The 23,555-nt window shown below is 40.6% G+C and overlaps 1 protein-coding gene across 1 annotated transcript in view; it reads right to left on the bottom strand.

The window, feature by feature from the left end:
• The window catches only part of LOC150080464 (uncharacterized), an 84,445-nt gene extending 61,352 nt beyond the window's left edge, over positions 1-23,093 (bottom strand). Inside the window, exon 1 of the mRNA XM_090381979.1 lies at positions 22,409-23,093. Within this exon, the coding sequence (XP_090238105.1) occupies positions 22,409-22,931 (523 nt within the window). The 5' untranslated portion in view covers positions 22,932-23,093. The remainder of the gene's footprint in view (positions 1-22,408) is intronic.
• Positions 23,094-23,555: the final 462 nt, after the last annotated feature.

Raw genomic sequence — 23,555 nt, 5'->3', positions numbered from 1 at the left:
TGCAGGTTTCTGCACAGACACCTTGAATATTATTAATCGAACTTTAGCGCAGTGAATGAAGAATACATCGAGATATGAGACGTCCCATTCCAAAGCTCCACTCCTTAGTTGAAAATCGAGTTATCATACTTGTTTAATTCACTTTTTGAGTTCTACCAGAAATCACACCTTACTTAAACTCTCATATTCATAGGGTAAACAAAAATCGCAACAAACTACTGCTCTATCGCTTTGACTAGCTGTCTGTGCAAAATTCTGGAGAAAATTGTAAACGCCTACCTTAAACGGTATTTGGAGGTAAATGAGCTCCTCTCCAGAGTACAGTGTGGTTTCTGAAGGAATAGGTCCACTTTGGACCATTTAATCTGGCTTGAAACTGCTATTCGAGATGTCTTTTTAAAACGAAAACACCTAGTGTCCGTGTTCTTCGATATGGAAAAAGCGTATGACACAACTTGGAGATTTGGAATTTTAAAATACCTTTATAGCATCGGCCTTAGAGGTCATCTCCCAGTTTTTATCAAAAACTTTTTTAACTCATCGTTCCTTCCAAGTTCGTGTAGGATCTACCCTCTCTCGTCCTTTCAGCCAAGACGAGGCAGTCCCTCAAGGATCTGTCTTAAGTGTTACGCTTTTTGCCATCAAAATGAATTCCATCACGGAAGAACTTCCTCCAAATGTGAATTGTGCCCTCTATGTTGATGATTTTAGCGTTTTCTCTCATTCTTGCGACATAAGGGCAATCGAGAGACAACTGAAACATACCATTGACCACCTGAGTTCATAGGCAATGAATAATGGCTTCGGGTTCTCTCCGCAAAAGGCCGTTTGCGTGCACTTTTGCAACAAGCGTAATCTTCATCCCGAACGTGAACTGCGACTAGGGCAAAATGCTATTCCAGTAGTACCCGAGACTAGATTTTTGGGGCTCTTAAGTTGACCTTTTTACGTTTTCATGCATTTCGTACGTAGCACATCCGTCAACTACGTACGAAATGCATGAGAGGATTGAACATCCTACGTGCTATCTCATGTATCTCTTGGAGTGCAGACCGATGCAAGTTATTACGCATCTATCGCACAGTCGTGCGATCTAAGTTAGACTACGGATCCCAGGTATTATGCATCTGCTAGACCCAGCGTGCTTCTATGGTTGGATACCATCCACCATGAGGCGATTTGTATTGCCACTGGAAGGCGCCTCCGTAGCCAGGTGGGAAGGAGCAGCAGTGCGTAGCACACGCTTCTTGATTAGACCGGGGTTCGAGCCCGTTACCACCAAATACGGAGGATGCGGAAAGGTCAAGGGAATGACCACCGCATATCCCGGAGCAATATGGCCTTAGTTGCTAATGCTCCTGAAAACCAAATAACAAACAAACAAACAAACATTGCCACTGGAGCATTTCGAACATCTCCAGTCCAAAGTCTGTGTCGAAGCATATGAGCCATCACTATCGCATCGTAGTCATCGTAGACATCGAAGCAGTTGTCTCTACAGTACGCTTTCAAACTAAAACCCCTGCCAGACCATCCCACACGGACATCCGTTTTTGAGCCACGATGGGAAAATTTCTAACACCCGTCAGACTGCCAACCGTCCCTTTGGTATTCCTGTCCAGGACCTACTCGGGGAGCTTAATATAACCGTAGAGAATGTTGCCATATCCACAAAGCAACCAATCCCACCCCGGCATGCTCGAACACCACCGTGAAATTTCTCCATTAACAAGTGGGGAAAGGCCATCACTTCGAACTCTGTCTACCAAAAACTTTCTGCTGCCCACCGAGCCAAATACTCTGACTTCTTTCCTGTCTTCACTGATGGCTCGAAGTCGGAGTTATCTGTCGGATCTGCCGCCATCTTCCCAAATAACACTATCTGAGAAGATGCCCAACGAATGCAGCACATACTCAGCAGAGTCGTATGCAACTGAGTTAGACTTGGACAGCATTAAAACCCACAATTACCAAAGTTGTATGGTATACACAGACTCTTTAAGTATACCGCAGGCTTTATCAGGGATGAAATATAATCCTCATCCGTTCCTGACCCGGATTCAGCGGATATTACATTCTCTCTTTGAACGTTCTTTTGACATCCGTTTCTGTTGGATCCCTAGTTACACTGGGATCAAGGGTAATGAACTGGCTGATGCTGCAGCCAAGTCACCTCAACCCCAGAACAACCGTAGCCTGTTAGTCCCTTATACAGACCACAGGCAATTAATACGCAAAAGATTACTCTCCTAGTGACAACAATCTTGGCATGGGCAGGTCACAAACAAGCTCTGAGATAGTCCGTAATCAAACCATGGCAGTCGAGTCTGCGCAGGAACCGCCGAGAGGAAGTTGTTCTAGCTCGCCTCTGCATAGGACACAGTCATCTTGCTCATTCATTCTTGCTTAGGGTAGATGACTGTCCTATGTGTGAGCAGTGTTGATACCTTTTTAACAGTAAGAGAAGTTGTAAGACCATATTTTACTCGAGTGCCCACTTTACATCTTGACATATAGTGACCTATTTTTTTGGTCACTGAAATATAAACCTTCTCTTTTATGACTTGGCTTTGGCGCATTATAGCCTTATTTGCTGATGCTCTAATAAAACCTAAAACAACCAACCAATCATAGGGTAAACTACGTTTAAAATACTGGTCTCGTTCCAAAAATCATCTGAACGCTGCTTCTCTTTCACCTTCGCGGTAGCACAGTTGGTAGAACCGCCGTCCTCCCCACACCCGGTGGAAAAGACCTGAGTTTGAATCCCGCCAATGACGTGAGAAATGTTATGGGTCTTTATCACAACGTGGCTGATTTAGTTGGTGTCAGGTAAGGTTAACATAGAGTTTTCTCCTGGAAACTCGGGTTTTTCATCCAGCAAAGAGCAAATCGACCACAGAACACACGCACACAACTTTCAAACATACCATGCACTGCTCAATGAGGCCTAAGTCGCCAATTGGCCTTAAACCTTTTATCAAATAAGCTATTTCAAAACTCCTCTGTATCCATCTGGGCAATAACGTATTTTGTTTTCTCCAACGTTCCATATTGTGGTGTCCTCACTCTGAATAGAGAGTAGTTGTAATGGATGCCGTACTTAAATGAGGATCATGTTGGATCCGTTAGGTAGGGGAAGAAATAAAATGAATAAAAGATTTGAATAAGCAAATAAAAATTGCACAAGTTCACCAATTTCCATTAAAAAAAGGTTTTTTTTTTTTTTTTTTTTTTTTTTTAATATGTAGGAGTGTTATCACAACCAAACAAATCTACTGGATTTGGACGCTCGATTGAAGATGTGGATGATAATGGCGAATTAATGCGTGACCTATTAACTTAATATTGAACCGTCCTGTGGAAGAATGGATACAATGTCCCACTTCAAGTGTTATGATGTGCACGAACACTGTACATCATAAGAATTTAGGATATTGCCCCAAGCGATGTCCCCTCCATATAGGCTCGGATCCTTCCCTTAATAAACCAAATATGGGTAGATCTACGAAATTAAAATGCCTAATTTTAAAATAATAGACTGCGCGCTTATGAGAAAAGGTTTAGTGGAAATGGATGGTACAATTATGTCGGAACCTCAGATATAGGAGTGCTGATAAAATTAATGCATTGTAATGGCAATATAATGACAAATAACGCTGTAGCCATTACTAGTAATATTCGGGAGATGTTCTATTGTGGCTCAGAGACATTAACAAATACTTCTGACTTGCTAAATTGTACTGGTATTTTAGACATAAAAAGACATCTTTAGAAGAGCAATTTTATGCTGCTATGGTTGAATTTGCGTACCTATTATATATCCCAGGTACGAAAAAAAAAAAAAAAAAAAAAACACGCAAATTTTCGAAAAGGTAATCATTATTTTTAATTTTAAAAAATATTAAAACAGTATTACGATCTGTATTTAAGCGAGATTCAGTTCAATGCTCTCCAGAATCCGATCTTCTGTAGACACCGGCAAAACAAAGAACACAACTTAAATACAATTAAAGATGGTGCTTTATTCTTATTCGTTATTGATAAAAAAATTTAAACAAGGATGAATCCATAAACTGCATTGGAAAGCAACAACCTATTAACCCTTGATAAATCTTCAGTAATTATTTTTCTGTACTGGAAGGAGTGCATTAATGAATATCATGGAAACGGCTTTTTATCAACAATCGTTAGGAACTTTTCAAAGTAGTCTCCATGAAGTAAACGTGATTATAGTTAATCTTCACGATCTCATGGTTATATTTAGTCTTTGAACTATAAATTAAAAAATGCGTTTATACTAATCTTTAAATGGGTGTTTATATTATTTGGTTTAACTAAAGTGTTTTATTCGGCGCCAGTTTCTTTCCTGATTCGGAAATTGTAGATTATTAGCCCTTTTCTAATCTGAATATGGACTGGGTTAATATTTTACTTTGTGATATTATATTCCAAAAAGTATCCTATGGGATTTTGGAAAGTTGAACCATAATCGTCGTTCACTGTCAGGAATAGGTATAAAAGCAACTATATATTCACGCTAGAAGAAAGCAAAACAAAGAATTACAGTAGATGGGGCGGGACGTTGAACTTACAGCGGACACAATCACGGTACTCACCACACCAGGTTCGAATCCCGTCAATGACGCGAGGAATTTTTATGGGCCTTTCCCAACTTGGCTGAGTTAGTCTGTCTCAAGTGAGGGATGCATGGTTTTATATCCCAGAAGCATGGGTTCTCCGTTCAAAAATCAGGCAAATCGACCACAGAATACACGCAATTTACAGATACAATACATTAAAGTTCATATCCTGAGTTGCTTTGGCGCTTAACGTACACACACACACGAGTTGAGCTTAGTGATTTCCAACGGGGCGTTATCGTAGAATGCCATTTTAGCAACCAATTTTATTTGTGCCGTTGCGGAAAAAGTGCAAACACCAAAATAGCTCAAACGTGGCTGACGTAATCATTAAATGAAAATGTCACGGTACTACAATACACTAGAAATGTCCGAGTGTACCGTAGAAACTGACGGAAAGAGAGCGGAGAGCGTTTAGAAGAGGTACGTAATCTCATTAATCCTCATCGAATACTGTAAACCAGGAGGCCACAGGGACAGATAATAGACAGAGGAAATTGGACGATACGTAAGAAGTTGGCATCTGCTTTTATGAAAGAGCGCGCGCATACACACACACACTCTCAACATCACAGCACGCAATACACAACCCATCGTAATTGGTCATTGGAACGTTAGAAAACTGTTATGAAGTGATAATGGTATATGGTTTTTCTATTTAATGAATGATCATTGGCCGTCCTTCTTGGAACAATGAATTCCATGCGTAGTTTCCGACAATTCTGCATTTCTTACACTTTGGCAGCAATGTGGGGATGGTTCTTTTCTGCTCCAGCATGACAGTATACTATGCTATACTTCACTTAGTTTGAAGACCTGGGCTTGCAAAAGCTTCATTAGCCTGCTGAAATGATTGAACGTCTTTGGGATAAACTGAAACGTTAGCTTCGGCCCAAGCCAACACGTCAGCAATCAGTAGTTGAATTGACCGCTATGTTCAGGAAACAATCAGCCAAAATACCGCCTTCTTGTTATCAAAAATATCCTGAGTCTATCAACGAGGACACTGCTTAATTAGCGTGAAAGTTGGGCTGAAACATCATTAAATGTTATGTCAATAAAAGCCTTTGAAACGTGCAGGTATCCGGTTACTATTAGCAATATAGTGTATTTATACACGAATTTATTTTTGAATGTTTTTATACATTGTAACTGGCACCTTCTAGCTACAGTTATCCAGAGGGGAGCAATATGCAATACACTGACTCCTTCAAGGAAGTGTGACCCCAGTAGTTAACTGTCTCTTGCTCTGTTTTTAAATAGAAGTATGGATGTTCCACACCAAAATTTACAAGATCAAATTAATACGGAAATAAGTATTAATTTGCACAGTCAGTTTATGCCCATGTTGCTAAGATGGATTACAATAGCCATAATTCCGACTAAGTCATGGACAGTAAACCATCAACCAAACTTTCAAATCCAACATATGCAAAACTACCTATCTTAGCACAGGAGTGTATATTAACCCTTAAATATTGGCGGTTACGTCCTTTGTGTCAATCTAAAAATGAAAAGGAATTAATATTTGCATAAACTGATCACAGTTCGGAAAGTTAAAAAGTATACTAACTTAAGGCGCAGTTGTGGAAGACCACCGGTGGTGCCGTACCCTAAATACTATGATTTAAAGATGGTCTTCTGTGACAGTATAATGGTTTCGCCACTTACTAATCGTTTTGGGAAGTCTGAGTTTGAGCCAGTCTACAACTGGAGGAATTTCAAAAGTCCTCTTCAATCGAGGCTATAGTTAGCCGATTTTGACACGGGGAATAGGACTTCCTGTGAGTTATTTGGGGTTTTTCAGCCGTGCTAACTGTGCCCAACAACGTATTAGGTAGGTGTTCACTGAATGTATATATAGTTACAAACTGTGCCTAAAAAACCCAAAATATCCTCCCAGCAATCGCCGTCATGACATGAGATACTGACAAATCCTTTTATATCGTTCTTTAATCAGGTACCACTTGAATTATGGCGCTCTAGCTTATGATTCTGTCAAAATACGTGTCCCCACAACGTTCAATGCTATTATTCACCGTAGTGCTCTCAGGATAACTACAGACTATGGTGTGGTCTGCATATGGGAACAAATAAATCTCTACTTCATCCGAGGAGTAAGACTCTGTTACTCAAGTATGAGCCTAAAGTTCAGTCTTTTTTTTTCCACACCCAAAATCAGCCACATTCTTTGATCCTCAATTATTCGAAATTATACTGTGTCCCAGAAGGAACCTGCCAAACTTAGTGGTTTATTCATTGAGTGATTTTAAGGGGGAAAAAAGAGTTCATATCAACAGGGCCGCCCAAAAGTACTTAGGGGCCCGGATGCAAAAGAGGTTAAGGGGCCTCGTTTATTTATGTCGAGACTGTTTCCCTCTATTAGGTCCCCTAGATCGGGGACCCTGGTGCGGCGCATTCAATGCATCCTCCATTTGCACAGCCCTGCATATCAACATGGGTCCAATTTCGAACCAATATGGCAGTTGTACGAAAAAACTAGAATACCGAATTACACGTTTATTTATCATTTTTAAAACGTTTCAAAATCAGCTTAAAACTTAGTTTTAAATATATTATTTTAAGAAATGAATGTCAAAAATGTTCTTATAATAGATGCTCAAAATGTCTGCTTTATATTTTGATACACATTTCCACGCATCATAATGCTCGCTTCGTTAGCTCTATCGTTCGTTAGTCAGTTTAGTGCATTGATAACCTCTTTTTTTGCGTATACTAGCACTTTCAAGTGACCACAGAAGCAATAGTCTAAAGGGTTACGGTCGGAAGATATAGGACAAGGAACACCTTTATGCCTACTGGAAACATTCATCCGGTATACTTCCCTAAAACGAGAACATTTGGTGTCTGTCCTTTGACAAGGAGAAAGCGTATGACACAACTTGGAGATCTGGCATCTTAAAAGATTTGCATAGCCTTGGTCTTAGAAGGCATCTCCCTGTTTTTATTAAAAACTTTTTAGCCAATCGGTCTTTCCAAGTTCGTGTGGAATCTTCACTTTCTCGTCCCTTCTACTAAGAGGAGGAGGGAGTACCACAAGGATTGGTATTAAGTGTCATGCTTTTCGCCATCAATGTAAATTCCATCACAGAACAGTTCCAACTGTAAACAGCGCCCTCTACGTTGATGACTTTAGTAACACATTCTCTCAGTCATGCACCATGATGGCTATTGAAAGACAACTGCAACAAGCCATTGATCCCTTAATTCCTGGGCCACTGGCTAATGGATTCAGATTCTCGCCATAGAAGACCATTTGCGTACACTTTTGTCGTAAGCGTAATTTTCATCCTGAACCCGTAAGACTTGGACAAAATGCTATTCCACTAGCGGCAGGCACTAAATTCTTGGGACCCGTATTTGATATAAAAAAAAAAAAAAAAAACTGACCTTTCTGGATCACATCCGTCAACTACGTACAAAGTGCGCGAGAGGCCTGAATATTCTCCATTCTCTCTCTATTCTTTACGGGTCCCTGGTTTACAATTCAGCTAGGAACAGTGTACTTCGATGACTGGATCATATCTGTCATCAGGCTCTCTCTCTGTATCGCTACTGAAGCATATCGAACATCTCCTGTCCAGAGCCTATACGTTGAAGCAAATGAACCACCGTTATCGCTTCGACGTAAGCAGTTCTCTCTAAAGTATGCTTTTAAACTGAAATCCCTGATGGACCATCCTAACTGGCCATCCGTTTTAGAGCCACGATGGGAAAGTTCATACAACTCCCGTAAGACTGCCAGTTGCTATTCAGAGAACTTAAAATAAAGGTAGAAAAGGTTGCCCAAACACCAAAGCAGTCCCTTCCACCCTGGTATACTCATGTTGCGGTAGGCGACTTTTCCCAAAACGGAGGAAAGTCGGACACTCCATCTGTCTACCTGCAGCTCTATTCAGCATACCGAGCTGAACATTCTGACTTCGCGCCAGTTTACACAGACGGCTGGAATTCGGAATCATATGTAGGTTCTGCTACTGTCTTTACAGACACCATTATATCAGAGCAGCTTCACCCTGAATGCAGCATATTTACTGCAGCTGCACATTGTTGAGTTAACCCTGGACCGCATTGGTGAATACTAGCACCAACGGTCCATTTTATATTCGGATTCTTTGAGCGTCTTACGCGCTTTATTATTGGTAAGATATAATCATCATCCAGTTCTTCTCAAGTTCAGCAGAAGATCCACTCTCTACATGAACGTGAATACGATATCAGCTTCCGCTGGATTCTGAGCCATATTGGGATTGATTAGGGGAAATGATTTGGCTGACACCGCAGCCAAATCAGAAATTCCTAATAATAGTCGCTGCCTGTCAGTCCCCTATACAGACCACAAGCCAATAATACACCAAAAGGTGTACTCCCAATGGCAGGATTCATGAAATAGACAAGACTACGAACAAATTATATCAGATGAAGCCTGTAAATGAACCGTGATAGTCTAGTCTACGCAGGAATCGTAAGGAGGAAGTTGTTCTTGCCTGGACTCGCATAGGACGCAGTCATCCGACACATTCGTATTTGCTGATGACTCTGACTCTCCTATGAGCAATTCTTGTGACACAGTTTTATAAATTAGACACATTTTAACTGACTGTCCAGAACTTAGCAATTAATCACTCTTGTTGGTAGATTCCTCCTGGGATACTCTGTATAGAGCCGACCGGGCTAGCCGGGTGGGTAAAGTGCCTGCCTGGCAACCCAAAAGTCGCGGGTTCGAATCCCGCCTCGGGCTTGGATCAAAGTACTGAAAAAACCTTGGGAGGTGCATTATGGCCACAGAAGCCGATGGGCCAACAACTACAAAAAAAAAAAAAAAAAAAACTCTGTATAGGTAACCTTAATGGACACAAGTTAATTGGAATTGCGCTGCAAGAGTTTCTGTTTTTAAGAGTTAATATACAAAAGGAATGTTATTCTCCTAAATAACATACACTGGTGTGCAAAACTTAAGGACCAACACTATTTCTAAAGGTTACAACCACAAAATCAAACGAAACGGCCTGTGGCGATTTGCACAACTGTGGCCATTCAGTAGAAAGCTGGTGCACATGCAAAAATTTGAATCGTGTTGAGAGGGCTCACATAAACACATAAAAGCAGCAGTTCAGCAGTTATGTGCAAATTTCCGAATGGTGAGCACGATTGTTACAGACGTTCGATTGGTTTCATACAGTGCTACAGACAACGAAATGACCAGTAGACAACATCTGGATGACTTTACCTGGGGGTCGAATAATTTGGAAGGTCAAAGTGCGAGGAGTGTGACTGCAGAGTTCGGTATCGCCCATAACATCGTCTCGCGTGCGTGGTCGGCCTTGAGAACGACAGGTACAACTGTTCGAAGGACCAGTGTCGGTCGTCCAAGACCAACAACGCCCAATGATGACCACTATATACTCCTACAGGCCAAGAGGGACCGACACCAGACAGCGGGATCCATTACAAACCAGCTCCACAGGATGCAGGATATCACGGTTTACTGTGGCCAGGAAACTCCAGAAAGGTGGACCGTTTGCCAGACAACCAGTACACTGTGGACCTTTTAACACCTGCCCATCGGAGACACCGTTTACAGTGTTGCATCATACACAAGGACTAGACAGCAGCGCAATGGGGTAAGGTACTCTTTACTGATGAGAGTAGATTCAATCTTAGCAGCGATTCTGGACATCAGCTAATCTGGCCAGAGGTTAACACACGGTATCACCCCGCAAACATCACTGAAAGGGATCGATATGGTGGTCGAGGTGTTCTCGTCTGGGGAGGCGTTATCTTGGATGGACATACATAACTCCAGATACTGGAAGGCGGTACTGTAACCGGTGCACGCCACTGTACTGAGGTAATCCTTACCCATGTGCGCCTGTTCCGAGGTGCCATTGGTCCCGAGTTCGTGTTTATGGATGATAACGTCACACTCCATCGCACTGGAGCTGTTGGTATGCTTTTGGAAAGTGAGGACATTGTTCGTATGGTTTGGTCTGCCCATTCAACCGACCGATCTAAATCCCATCGAACATACATGGGACACTCTGGGGAGACGCCTAGCGGCACGTCCACACCCACCAGAAAATGTTCACTGGCTGAAGATGGCTACCGCAATGTTACTGCAAGAATGTTACCGGACGATGTTACCGCAAGAACTTATCAACCACATTGTTCTAAGTATGGACAGGCGGTGCAAAGCCTGCATCGACATTAGGGGTAGCCATATTAACTACCACTAGCGTACGTACCCTTTTTCTGTCCCGGAGGCAAAGAACATGTTCGGGCCCCTACTTAATTAATGAAAATTGCAGATACAGGAGACAGCCAAAGACGCCAGGCCCCTAAAGGGCCCGGAGGCAATTACACGGTAGCTATGCCACTGTCTCCTACTGAAGACCACCTCTTCCCTTTGGTCCATCTTTGGCAGTGATCATCTGTATCATGGCAGCCAGTGCTAGGTTGCCATTTTTGAATAAAGTCCCTCTGTACCGTTTTGTTTCTGTTGTTGTGTCGGTGTTGTTTCTTTCATTTCTGTACCTCACGAGGTTCCTTTGGTATGCTTTTCCCATATCCAGGCCCCTCCTATGAGAAGCTACAGGTGAAAACCTGACTGGTCCTTAAGTTTTGCACACCAGTGTACATCAGGAAAAAGGTTAGTCCCCCAGGTGGACTATGCTAAAGTATATACCCTCCTATGACAATTTTCAACATTGCGGAAAACGTTTTCTAGCCAATTAATATTAGGAAATTTCATGCAGCACGCGGTCTCAGAAAATTCGCAGATCAAATATGCATTGATGGATCGAAAGCAGCTATTGCAACGAGTGCAACTGTAAAATTTTAAATACATCACACCCGGAGCACACACAGAACAACTCTCTAAAATTTATTGTTGATGTTCCAAGACAAATCGGCAATGGATTGACAGAGATCAAATCAAAGACAGCAATAATGGGACAGTTACTTAAGAAGAAATATAGCTGGAAGTAGTGCTTGCTCAAGAGAGTATATTGTCTTTACAATTTACCCGATGTATATATTGCCAAATTTAATATTAATGAAGCACATAATTAAGTAATTGCTATACTATTTATTGAATATAAAGCGCACCGTTATTGGCTATGTTAATTACACTGGACAACGTTGAAAAACATTTTTTTTTTTTTCACTGCTGTATAAATATGGACTTGGTACAGTTTTAAAAACTGATTTCGGAAATGGGTACTCATCACCAACTATTCTTGCATACTGAAATTCGTTGGCTTTCTCGAGGGAAGGTTCTTTCTCGCCTGTATGAGTTCGGAGAAGTAATACAATTTCTTAATTGTATTTTCTATGCTGGAGTAAAAATCAGACAGACTATAAAGTCCCTATTAATGAAAGTACGTGAACATCATTTTGGTTTGCAAATTAGGAGATCAGGACCAGAAGTGGGCTTTCATATGATGTTTCGTTGGTTGTGCGACGTACAGGGGAACGTCAAGCTTTGAAATCCTTCATATTTGTCAAAATTTTGTGGGCAACAACACACAGCAGATAATCGTAAAAAACTTTATGCAGGATTTATTACAAACCTACTAAAATCTCGGTTGCATGCGTCTCTGAACATACACTTTATCCGTTCCAATTTAGACTTTTTCCCAGATAATCTTTGACACGTTAACGACGAACACATCGAACCTTTTAATCAAGATATTGCTGATATGGAGAAATGTTATCAAGGAAGATAGAAGCCCCGTTTTTGATAATTACCTCATTTACCCATGATTGGAACCCTGGCCTTTTTCATCCGGAATGGGGATGATGGTGATCACAAACACACACAAACCTACTTTTTTTTAATAAATATGAATCGTTGTAATTGGAATGTTTCTCTCTTTTCACTTGGAGGAAGACAAAATCGCGCAAACCGTAAATGAAACGAAAACACAGCACCCCCAGTAGAATGAAAAGAACATCCCCATCAGTTCGCAACCATAAACAAGATTTATAACAGTAATAGCTCCTTAACGTTTACTTTTATGAAGGCATATTTCTTCTGGGCAATGATTCCACAAAATGTATATTATCCCCTCCCTGCATCCGTGGTGAAGTTAGCCAATTCCTGTATGATCTTTAATTTCTATGTTCGTTGGCGGTTGTTGTAACTGTCTGATAAGTTTTCAAGGTTCTTCAGGGTTGGATTCAAATCCATGGAATGAAGGAAGGTACGGCATTTATTCGGAGTGCGCTTCACACCATCTCTGCACTATCTATCTCCTTTTTCCAGCTTACTTTGTGCATTTCAGTACCTCTCCATTCGATAGGTACTCATTCCAATCCCCTTGTAGACACATTGATTTCCTTCTGATAATTGATGATTTCCTTCTGGTGTGAAGTCGTGGAATAACAAAGCTGGGGGTCCATTCTACTTTAGGAAAGACGCTTGTGTCTGGAAATAAACGATACTGATTTCGAAAACTTAAGCAACACGCCTACTTTTTAAAATATTACATGCATATATTGCCCAAGGTGAACGAATCATTACTTATTGAAAGAAGTTGGCGCTGATTTCGCAAACTGCATGTATATTATGACGAGCCCCAACAGTGACGTAATCGGTGACTTAACTTATCCAGCAACTGCATTTTATATGCTTGCAGACAGTAACGTGTGCTTATTCTTCGTTAGGTAAACTAACCAGTCATGCCAGGGTTGCCGATGGGCTTGGTATGTCTGAAAAGAACCATCTACCTATATGTTTGCGATTAAGAGATGAATGATTCATATCTCCAGTGTCCTGTCCCGAGACTTTGAAGAATGTTCCAGCCAAGGACTGGTACGAGAAGATCTGGTGGAAGTCGATCTACGACAACAAGCTTGAATGATCTAACTCTGGCGCAAAGGCAGAGGCTGATAACAATCTAGACTGTGTTCGGACTTTATTTCCGACATATGAATCCTCAGTCGCTCAAGATGTTTTCGATCCTGATGTGAAACCTTATACAGCTGCAGTAAGGCAGTGGTATTAAGAGGCCTCCGTAGCCGAGTGGTCAGGAGCGGGAGTGCAGTAGCACACGCTCCTTGAGTAGACCTGGGTTCAAGCCCCTGACTGCTAAATACGGTCGACCTGCAAACCCGCACAGGACCAGTGTTGCAGATTATGATCCATTTCCCTCAACATGAATGTTGAGGAGGCTTCCATCCTGCAAGTGGGTTGATAATGGCTGCAGTTTATCTTTTTATTCAACCGGGAGGTACTCGTGCCTCAGTGGGTGCACATGGTCCTTTCGGTTGATACTGTTTTTGGTTTCTTTTTGCTCTAAAGAAATTAAGGGCTACAATTGTTAACCACTGTGTTACCAGTAAAGGTTTCAGTGGATGAGCAGAATTATTAAGCAAGAATTGGCTACTGGGTAATTAGGGAAGCCTGTAAAAATCTTCAGAAAATATTATATTTCCTTGAAACGCCGTGATATTGTATTAGTCAAGTAGAATTTCCGGAAAGTGACTACATCAAAGTTCTAATGAGCTTTTGAAGGCTCAATAGAACTTTGATGCAGTTTTACTAACAAATAATTGGATCCCACAATGCAGACGAGAAATGATCATAGCAGGAACATGTTTAGCACCTGTTTCCACTTTCAAATATCAGGACTTTCGAAATCAGCCAGTCAGTCTTGTTCTGTTAAATAGAAGCCATACGCTTTAAAATCATCGAATTTGTTGTGGCTCTTGTACACGACAACAACACTTGTAGATTTTAACACCTCCTAAAAACGCGAAATTTGAACACGGGGATCTGCCACATCGCCATTACACCAGAGTAATCTGTCACGAGCATATATACGTAGACACCTACCACTTCTGATTAAACATGTGGCAGAGCTAACAGATGCAAGACACATATCACTTTTTGTTTTAATCTTTGCACGTCAACGCGTCGTATTAGATCTGGAGTTAACATGGACAAGGGCAGGCAGGAGTTCTACGAAGTCACAACAGAAATGATACCCCGAGACATTTTTTGAACGTGAAACGCGAGGGAAGATCCTTTATTATTTTGAAACAATTTCGCAGCAGACTAAACACGTAATCAATTTATTTTAGTAAAGCTGTTTGATTACTTAGCAGCATTTTTCTATATTAGCGTGGTACACATCTGATATTACTCAATAAATACCACGTCAATTCGCTATTATTCTGTAGGTTGCATTTTCCTGGAATTCCATCCAATTGTAAGGAAATAAATTATCTCTGGACACGAATAATAACAACACTGATGCATCGCATTTGTTTCCTGACATTATCTGTCCAGGCTAACTACAAACAGACGAACTCTTTCCTGTTTATTTTAGCAATCTTCTCTTGTTACGTTTATCAGCGACTGACATCTGACATTAATCTCGTGAGCGATATATGGTCGACCAAACGAAAGAAACATTTTTATCCGGCGTAGAAGCAGACGTCTCGTTGACAGTAAGCCGATCATTAGATGCCCCCAGCTTACGAACCTTGATACATATCCTCGGCTAACAGCGTCTGGCGCTACCGCGCGATGGGATTGCCGCTGATACTTAAAGCGATGTTCGAAATACGGTACTAGCGACGTTCTTGTACAGGTGAACACCATGAGCTCGGGTGGCAGCAGATCTGGGTTCTTAATCTTTTTCCGGTGGTGAGTTTAAACGGAGACTGGCTTTGAGAATAGTCTATGAACCCGGTGCTCGCGAGCATCATTTTAGGATTTGTTGGAGATCTTTTTAATCCCAATCTACTGGATTTTTGTTTCCTGTTTTAACAATCTATTTCTCCATCTTCGAAAATATTTCTGGTGCAGTGCCCGACATGGATTCCCTTTACCAATCGGCGTATGAAACATTATATTACTACGCTTGAAATAAACGGGTTGTTTATTTCTGTTTATTTTTTTGGAAAATAAACTGTAAACTAGTCCTTAAGTACGTACAAGTGTCCAGTGAATTTCTTAAAGCTTATATTTATTTATTGCCACCATCTTTCGATGGAATAAATAAATATTAAGCTTCTTCTTAGTAGTGGAAAGTAGACTGGCATTATCACTTATCGTATTTTAGTTTTTATAATTACAAAAAGTTCGTGGGTTTTTTGTAAATAACAGTGTTTCGCAGATATTGGTATTTGCAGCTTTATTTCCAGCAATGAGACTGGAGTCCTGGTGTCTGTAAGGATTTAAAGGACAAGACAACGCAATGCAAGGTTTAAAAATTCAATAAATAATAAGAGAGGGCGACATACTAGCAAATAGAAATACGTTCTTTCTCTACTCATGATGCCCTCGCGGGTAATACAGTGGCTGTAATCAACCTCCTTCCACACAGAGTTAAAAAGGATTCAATTGGAATCCCTGAATAACGTGATCAATATTTTATGGACTTTTTTTCACAACGTGGCTGAGATAGTCCCTCTCAGAAGTGGATTGCCTGATTTTTATTCGCAGAAGTTTTGGTTTTTCATCCAGCAAATAGAACCGACCGCGAAATACACGCATTTAGACACAATATACTGACGCCTCATTGCCTTAGTTGCTTCGGCGCTTAACACACACCTCTAGTTACGATGGTAGCGTAAACACAACGCTGCCAATATCTATTTTAGGAGGAGATGTAGAAACCTTCCAGTGTGTGTGTGTGTGGAGAGAGAGCGTAATATGTCGGTAGACTGGTATTGCACCTCGTGTCGCCATGGTTGGGGTCATAGTGTGATCGATCCCCGAATGAAGACGTGATGTTATTCATTTAAATAACTGAAATGAACTAGAAAGTCCTTTTGGTTCATAAAATCCAGCGACGACCTCATTAGCACACCGAGTTGTCTTTAATGGATTATTAAACTCTCACACAAAGCACTCTAATCGGCAGATAAACGTCACGAATGACTCTAAAAGGTATTCAGAGAGAGAGAAAAAGAAAGTGACTGCGCGCGAACAGAATACAACATCCAGAAATTGCAGTGAAGGCTAGAAAGGAATCGATTTCGATTATCACTTTTCGACTGTTTCGAATTCGTTCTCAGCAATACCATTAAGTCAAATGAAATTAATAATAAAAAAATGATCTGACGTTAAAGAAGGCATCGGGAAACTTCGAAACCTCCCTCCCCCCTAAAAAAGAAACTTCCTTTTAATATTTCACTATAATATTCTTTTTCGGAATCTGATTAAGTGTATTTCAAGTTTCTTATTCATTTGGTTGGATTGGTCTTGTCTTTTCAATGGAAATTTTCGTATTGAGTCCATGACACCATCGTGGTGTTCCATTTTGGATACTCGAGTTCATATAGTTTATAATCACATGATTATTATTGATGACAGAACTAATATCTCTTTTCAACCAGTATAATTGAATCTTCTCGAATACTCTTCCACAAAAGAGTTAGACTTCCACCACGTAATTGTGCTTATTTTTCTTGACATCTTAGAGAAACCTCCCATTGCTTGTTTATTAACAAAAGAGAAGAAAAATACGTCGCGCGAGATCTCAATATTATGTTTTTATAAAATTAAATTCATTTTTAATAATCCGAAAAAAATTCTACAAATTTAAAATGTTTTTATTTTATTAATTTTATCATATTGATTTATTATAGGTTAGAATTGACGTATTGCTTCATTATCGTCACATTTATGCATGGATACATCTAAACACAAGAAGAAACAGAAAAGAGGCCCATCATGCGCTTTCATCCAGTCCCATGTACAGACACAAGAGGTGGGCATCGTGTATTTAAACCAAAAGGAGTCCGTTGTGTTGTTTTATTGCATGAATTACACCAATTACTCACTTGTGAGTAACCAGTGCTGCAGAGTACAATTAGCAGCGTCAACGTGTCTGTTATTTAAGTTCCAGGTTCCAAGACAGCCGCATCGTTTACAGTATGACATTTATTAAAAACTTCCAATTGGACGAGTACCAAATCTCAAAACATTTGCCTGTGAAGAGAGACTTTGAGAAACAGACTAATAGACTTCCACCACGTACTCGTACATATTTCACTTGACATCATAGAGAAACCTTCCATGATTTCCACGAATTGCAAACGTTGAAGAGTAAACACATCGTGGTGTACACTTATCTCCTTCTACAAATACCAGAAAGTTGTTAGATCGCCTAAATTCTTCATCCGCAAGCGTATGGAGTATTTAAAATCTTGGAAATTAAGACCTTTGAGACGGATGTTTATAGGAACTTTTTGCCTTATATTTAGCTACAGAATGTACACCTCAATTTGTTCCGGTGCAATTCTGAAACACCTTAAATAATGACAAGAAATACAAAATCACCACGAAATAACTTTGCACGATGAATTTGAATTTATTGGTTGGTGAATTTTACCTTAGGGCGTTTATAAATAAAAACGTCTGGGTGATAGTGGACGAATATAGTGTGCACTGTTTGATCGCTCTGATGCGACTCTAATAGCCGAAGAAAGTTTAAAAACTTCAGCGATAATATCCCTAGAAGTTGTAGGCTATCAGCCACTGATTGGTAAATATGATTAAATATTCTTTGAGGGGCAAACAGCTGAATAAATATCCCAAGGTAATCGATAAATTGCATTTGGAGAAAAGGAGAACCCCATGCTTACATCGATACGCCCCTCCAGGATGCCAAAGTTACTGTATGGTCTGCCATTACATCGTCATTGTTCTGGCTCATATTTCTTTGAGGAAGAAGTTAGTGTGGATACTCTAAACGACAATGGTAAATGGAGAAAGACATGCCACGACGTTGTTAGGCATCGTCTTAAATTACGTGAACGATGTGACATCATAAGAACGTATTCCAGCAAGATGAAGCTCCACTTCATTCCCATTGAAGTGGTTGTTTCTTTTTTTTTAAAGAATGCATTCATTAGTAATCTCATTATCGGAGTTGTGATGCTAAATGATTTCATCGATTCAAATTCCACCGATGTTTGGCTAGCTGTCTTCTTGAAAGACTAGTTTACACACAAGATTTATTTGAATACAATTGGAAGAGGTTTTCAACTAATTGATTCAAAGCTCCCCTCAAAGCCCTATTGGCCCCAATACTGACTGCTATTTTAATTCTCAATATGACTATTTAAAATGGAATCTCTATAATTGTATAACATCTGTCAAATATTGACTCTATCCAATAGAACGCCTTCTGAATAAATGCGAATAATTTCATACTATAATTCACAACTTGTCATAAGGACAAATCTGTTATTCAATCAATGTTCTGCTCTAATTATCTCTATTCATTCTTGATAATGAAATTTACTCTCCACTTATCTTTGCCTACAACATTCATATTCCCTTTTGGCGAGTACTTCTTTAAGCGTTTTTTGTTTTATTTCTTTATCTCATATTTTTCATTTTTTCTTTCACAACTATAATACTAATCTGAAGCACTCTTGTTTTATCATTACAGTCCTCGTGGCTAATGCAGTGGTTATAGTCATCCCAAACAGGGGAAAAACCTGAGTTTGAATTTTTGTGGATTTTTTCTTACATCTTTACTGAGTTAGTCGGTTTCAGGCGAAGTTTGGATTTTCTTTTTCAAACTCTTTGTTTTTTTTGTTCAACTGAAGAATACCCAGAATTGCAGATAAAATGTACTGAGCTTCATAGTCTCTTTTCTACATTAATAGCAAATATACAAGTTTGTTGGTTTAATGGTTTCTTACGTTCTTAATGTTCCACCCACGTTATCGAGATATAATTGGATCATTTAGATCCAGTTACATCTCTTCTTTGTGAAGCAAGGCTAGACGGGTCTGCCATAGGCACAATATGCATTCTTTAAAATTACATTTTCACTCCTCAAAACCGACTAGCAACTGCTTTCCACCCTGTGTTCCATACATACACCTATTTCTCTTCCGAATGTCATAACTCCTTACCTATCAGAAAATTGCCCAATGAAAACTGTCACTTTTGAGTTACTTCCCTTTACTATTCGTCTAAACCTTCAATTTTATAATTATTTGTTTACTTTTTTTTTTTTTTTTTTTCTCTCCATATTAGCCTTTCCTTTAATGCACACTGCCGCATAACGAACCCCTCTTTGCTGTGGTCGTAGTAACAAAAAAAAAAAAAAAAAAAAATCCACATTGTTTTGAACTAGGAAACTAGAAGTGGGGACAGGATCCCTAGGATCGGTCCCAAGGGACCACCCCTAGTTCCAAAACGTATTCTCTCTTGGGCCACGATGGTGGTAAATCCTGTGTATAATCAGGTATCACCAAAAATAACAGTTCGAGGAATTTATGAATTTGTTATTTGTGCTAAAAACAGATTATCTCTCTTTCATTTTTATTTCCGTTTGTCTCCTGTTTCATTTATTCTCCCTTCTTTTATGACGTGAGGTCCTTCTTCACGTGCGCTCACTTGGCACGTATGATTGAGGAGAGGTAAAAGCGCACATCTGTTGCCGAGAACGATTAAAATCGGTCAGAAGAAGATCTACAAATTTTCCTAGTTAAGATAACAAGGTTTGCAGGAAAGTTTTAGAAAAGGCAAGTGTACAGAACTGTAATTATCGCTGGAGCGCTACACGTAGGTGACAAAACCAGTTCTTAGGCGCGGAATTCCAAGCAGGAGGATGCAATGCGAATCGTGCACACCAGGCAACAGGCTGCATGTTAGTGAGAAACATACCATTAAGCCCCCGAGGTGGAGCAAAGATATGGATTACGATGAGAGGGTTAAAATAATAGAGGAACATTTTCGGTCAAACTGGTTTACCTGCTAATGGGATTTTTAATATACCTGCAATGGTTTATGTCAAGTCGCGCATGTCATATTTATTGATGCGTGAACCGGCAGGCGGAATAATACAGCCAAAATAAAGATACCATTCCTTAATATAGATTAATTGAATCTTCATTCCCCTCCCCACAATTCATTGATTGTTGCGTAACAGTTGGTTCGCTCTTGGATTGTCGCGTCACAATCATTTCGTTTCTTGATTGTTGCGAGAATGGTTTCTTAATTTGATTGTTACAATGATAAATACAGCTGTTGCATCGTCTAACAATTCACCATCGACAATTGCTACTAATCGATTGTTACGCATAACAACGAATATCACTTGCTAAAATCGGATATTGATTATTGCTTCGTCTGCTTACCGTTATTGACAGTTATGCCTTGTTTTTGACGATTTCCGCGCATCTAATTTGCCATTTCTTTCTGACTCAGCTTGCGGGTACGGAGTTGAGATATTCGCTAGTTCAAGCTTGCGCGACGCCACAAATATGGGCACTTCCTTTCAGCTACTGGCTGCATTATAAGCCTAACTATAAACAGTTGATCATTTGATAGGGTAAACTATTTTTGTCCATTTAAAATGATGTAATATTACAAACTTAATATAAGTTGAGGTTGTTGATGGATTTGCTAAACAAAAATGTGTCTGTATCCTCAGGAGTCCCCGATATCCCCTGCGCTATTTCTGTTTGTTTTAATACTAAGTCATGAAGCAGAACAGAGAATGTAGCTAACATTTATCTCACTGGACAATAATTACTTGACTGGGAAAATTTAGTGACTTGGGATCTTTAGTATCTTAAGTTGTAAACGAAGGCTCGAACACGGTGATTGGTGTCTTGTCTCCGAGCTCGCTAAAAGAAGAAACCTAGAAAGCATGTAAGGACGGAAATAGACTGAGACAAATGATGTGACATTTACGTCTTAAGCAGACAGCGATACTTGAAACCGTTCCCTGATGCACACCCTGTTTAAGTGACTACATCACATTACATTGAATGGGTTCCAAGATGGAGATTGATGGATTGTATTAATGGGATTATTAACCGCAAGTTAATGGATATAATCATGAGTGTAACTTCATTTTATTTATAATAATAATTATGATTGTTAATCAGCCAATTAGTGATAGAAGCTCGAATGCAAGTTATATTTATTCACTGGTTGATTTGCATGTTTTATAGGATGAAAAACCAGGAATACTCCAGGAATAAAACTCCTGCGCTTCTTCCAGAAATTGGAAAATTACAATCCTCAGTGAGAAAGGCCTTTAAGAAACTAAAGTTAAAATCCAGTTGCTGTGGCGATTTGAGCTGAACCTTCCTGAACTGGCAACCAGTGGCGAAAACCACTATACTGCCACGGAGATACAACAGAAACAAAGTTGCAAAATGTGTTTTCAGTACTCTTGGAGAGCACTCTTAGTAAATATTGCCCACCGCTCAATCTTGAACTGAACTGACAGACTGAGTGCGTTAAGAAAGTTACTAAGTGTCAGTAACAACACTAAATTCGTCTGTTAGAGCACAAGAACATTTCCTGCTCGATTTGAATGGATCCAACAAGCTGTTGAGGCAGAATCTTTTCGATAGTGTCAACAGCGAGTAATGTAAGGTAGGATTCTTTGCTTCTATTGAGAAACATAAAATCCAAACAAGGACTTTTTGAGTCTTATTTTCAGGAATGAATTCCTAATCGCGTGGATTATGCGTATTCTGAGGGTGTATTAGGAAAATTGTTTACCTTCACACAATTTTTCTGAAGTAATATTTGCTTAACCTCGAGATCAATACTTGTTTTTTGAACTCAAGGTGAAGTTTATTCCTGTTATCCGGAAAGCGGATGGTGTACGTTTGCTGCTTTCTAACCGGACAGTCTCAGTTCAAAGTTCCCACACTCTGACGGATGTTTCTTTAATATTGCTGGCCAAATAAAGCGAGCGCACTAAAGGGTAAGATTGAAGAGAGCCAAAATGGTTTCGGAGACTTACCTGCGTTGTCTTTTTCCGCACTTTTACTCCCTTTCAACTCGTATCTTTGGCTGAAGATCTTGTCGGGTGTCGTAACGTAAGGGCAATCGTCCTCGCTGCCGAGATGAGTAGATTTCGGAGAGTCCTCCACGGCAGACACAGGAGAAGGGTTGGGGAAGCCGTGAGACACCACAGCCGTCAAGTTCGGAAGCGGAGGTCGCAGGGAGGTTCCCGCGGGAGAGCCAAAAGCCGTACTATACACAGCGGGAGAGATGACGGCGCCAGAGCCGACTAGGTGAGAGGCCTGTGCAGCAGCGGCGGCAGATTGCAACTCCGGGGATGGGACGCCGGGTGGACACAGCGACCCGGGCTGCGGGAAGGGTAATCCGGGGTACAATCCAGCACGCGGGAAGAACAAGAAGCCATTGTAGAGAAAAGGAAACGGCAGGGTAGGCCCGCCGCACTGTGTCCGATGGGCAGCACTTGCGGGAGACGAAATCAAAGAGTCTATAGTGAACGCAGACTGTGCCGAGAGTCGCTGCATGAGCACGTGATAGTCAGGTCAGCAGCCGAGGTGATCAACACAATCTACACTTCGCAGCCACTTGGTTTTGTTTGGCACTTCATGTCGGCCACTTGGGGGATGTTTTCGATGACACCACGCTGGCGATAAACACTCATGGCCGATGCCCGATTAGTAAGTGTCCTAAATTGAGGGGTGGTCCCCTCCGAAATTCATCAGTCTTTCTCAAATTACCCCGTACCACGTTAGTGCTTTCATTTGTCAGCCATTGCTGCGCCGGTCATGTGACCTCCTTGCCGACGGCGTCCATTGGACGGAAAGTCTTCGTCTGACAGCTGGCGAGTGTCGGCGAGACGGTGTGATTGGCCCGAGGAAGCGGCGACTGTTTAGGCCCGAAACAAACCGCCGAAACCACTGATAGTTACGGAGACTGATGGATTAGCGGTGTACGGAAGCTTCTGCGAGCCATCTAAGGCGGGGTCACGTGATATTTTTTGTTGGGATAAACATCATGAATCATACGAGTGTGGATCATTAAACAACCCATAACTCTCATATGTAAGACGCTTCGCTAATTCTCTCTTGCGGATATGAACAACGGGCCTGCAGTCATTAAGATAAATTAGTCGAGATTCGCAGCTCTCA

Source organism: Mastigoproctus giganteus, chromosome 9 (assembly GCF_048544385.1).
Source record: "Mastigoproctus giganteus isolate SK-2022 chromosome 9, ASM4854438v1, whole genome shotgun sequence".
Lineage (NCBI taxonomy): Eukaryota > Metazoa > Arthropoda > Arachnida > Uropygi > Thelyphonidae > Mastigoproctus > Mastigoproctus giganteus.
This window is presented reverse-complemented; position numbering and strand designations above follow the sequence as displayed.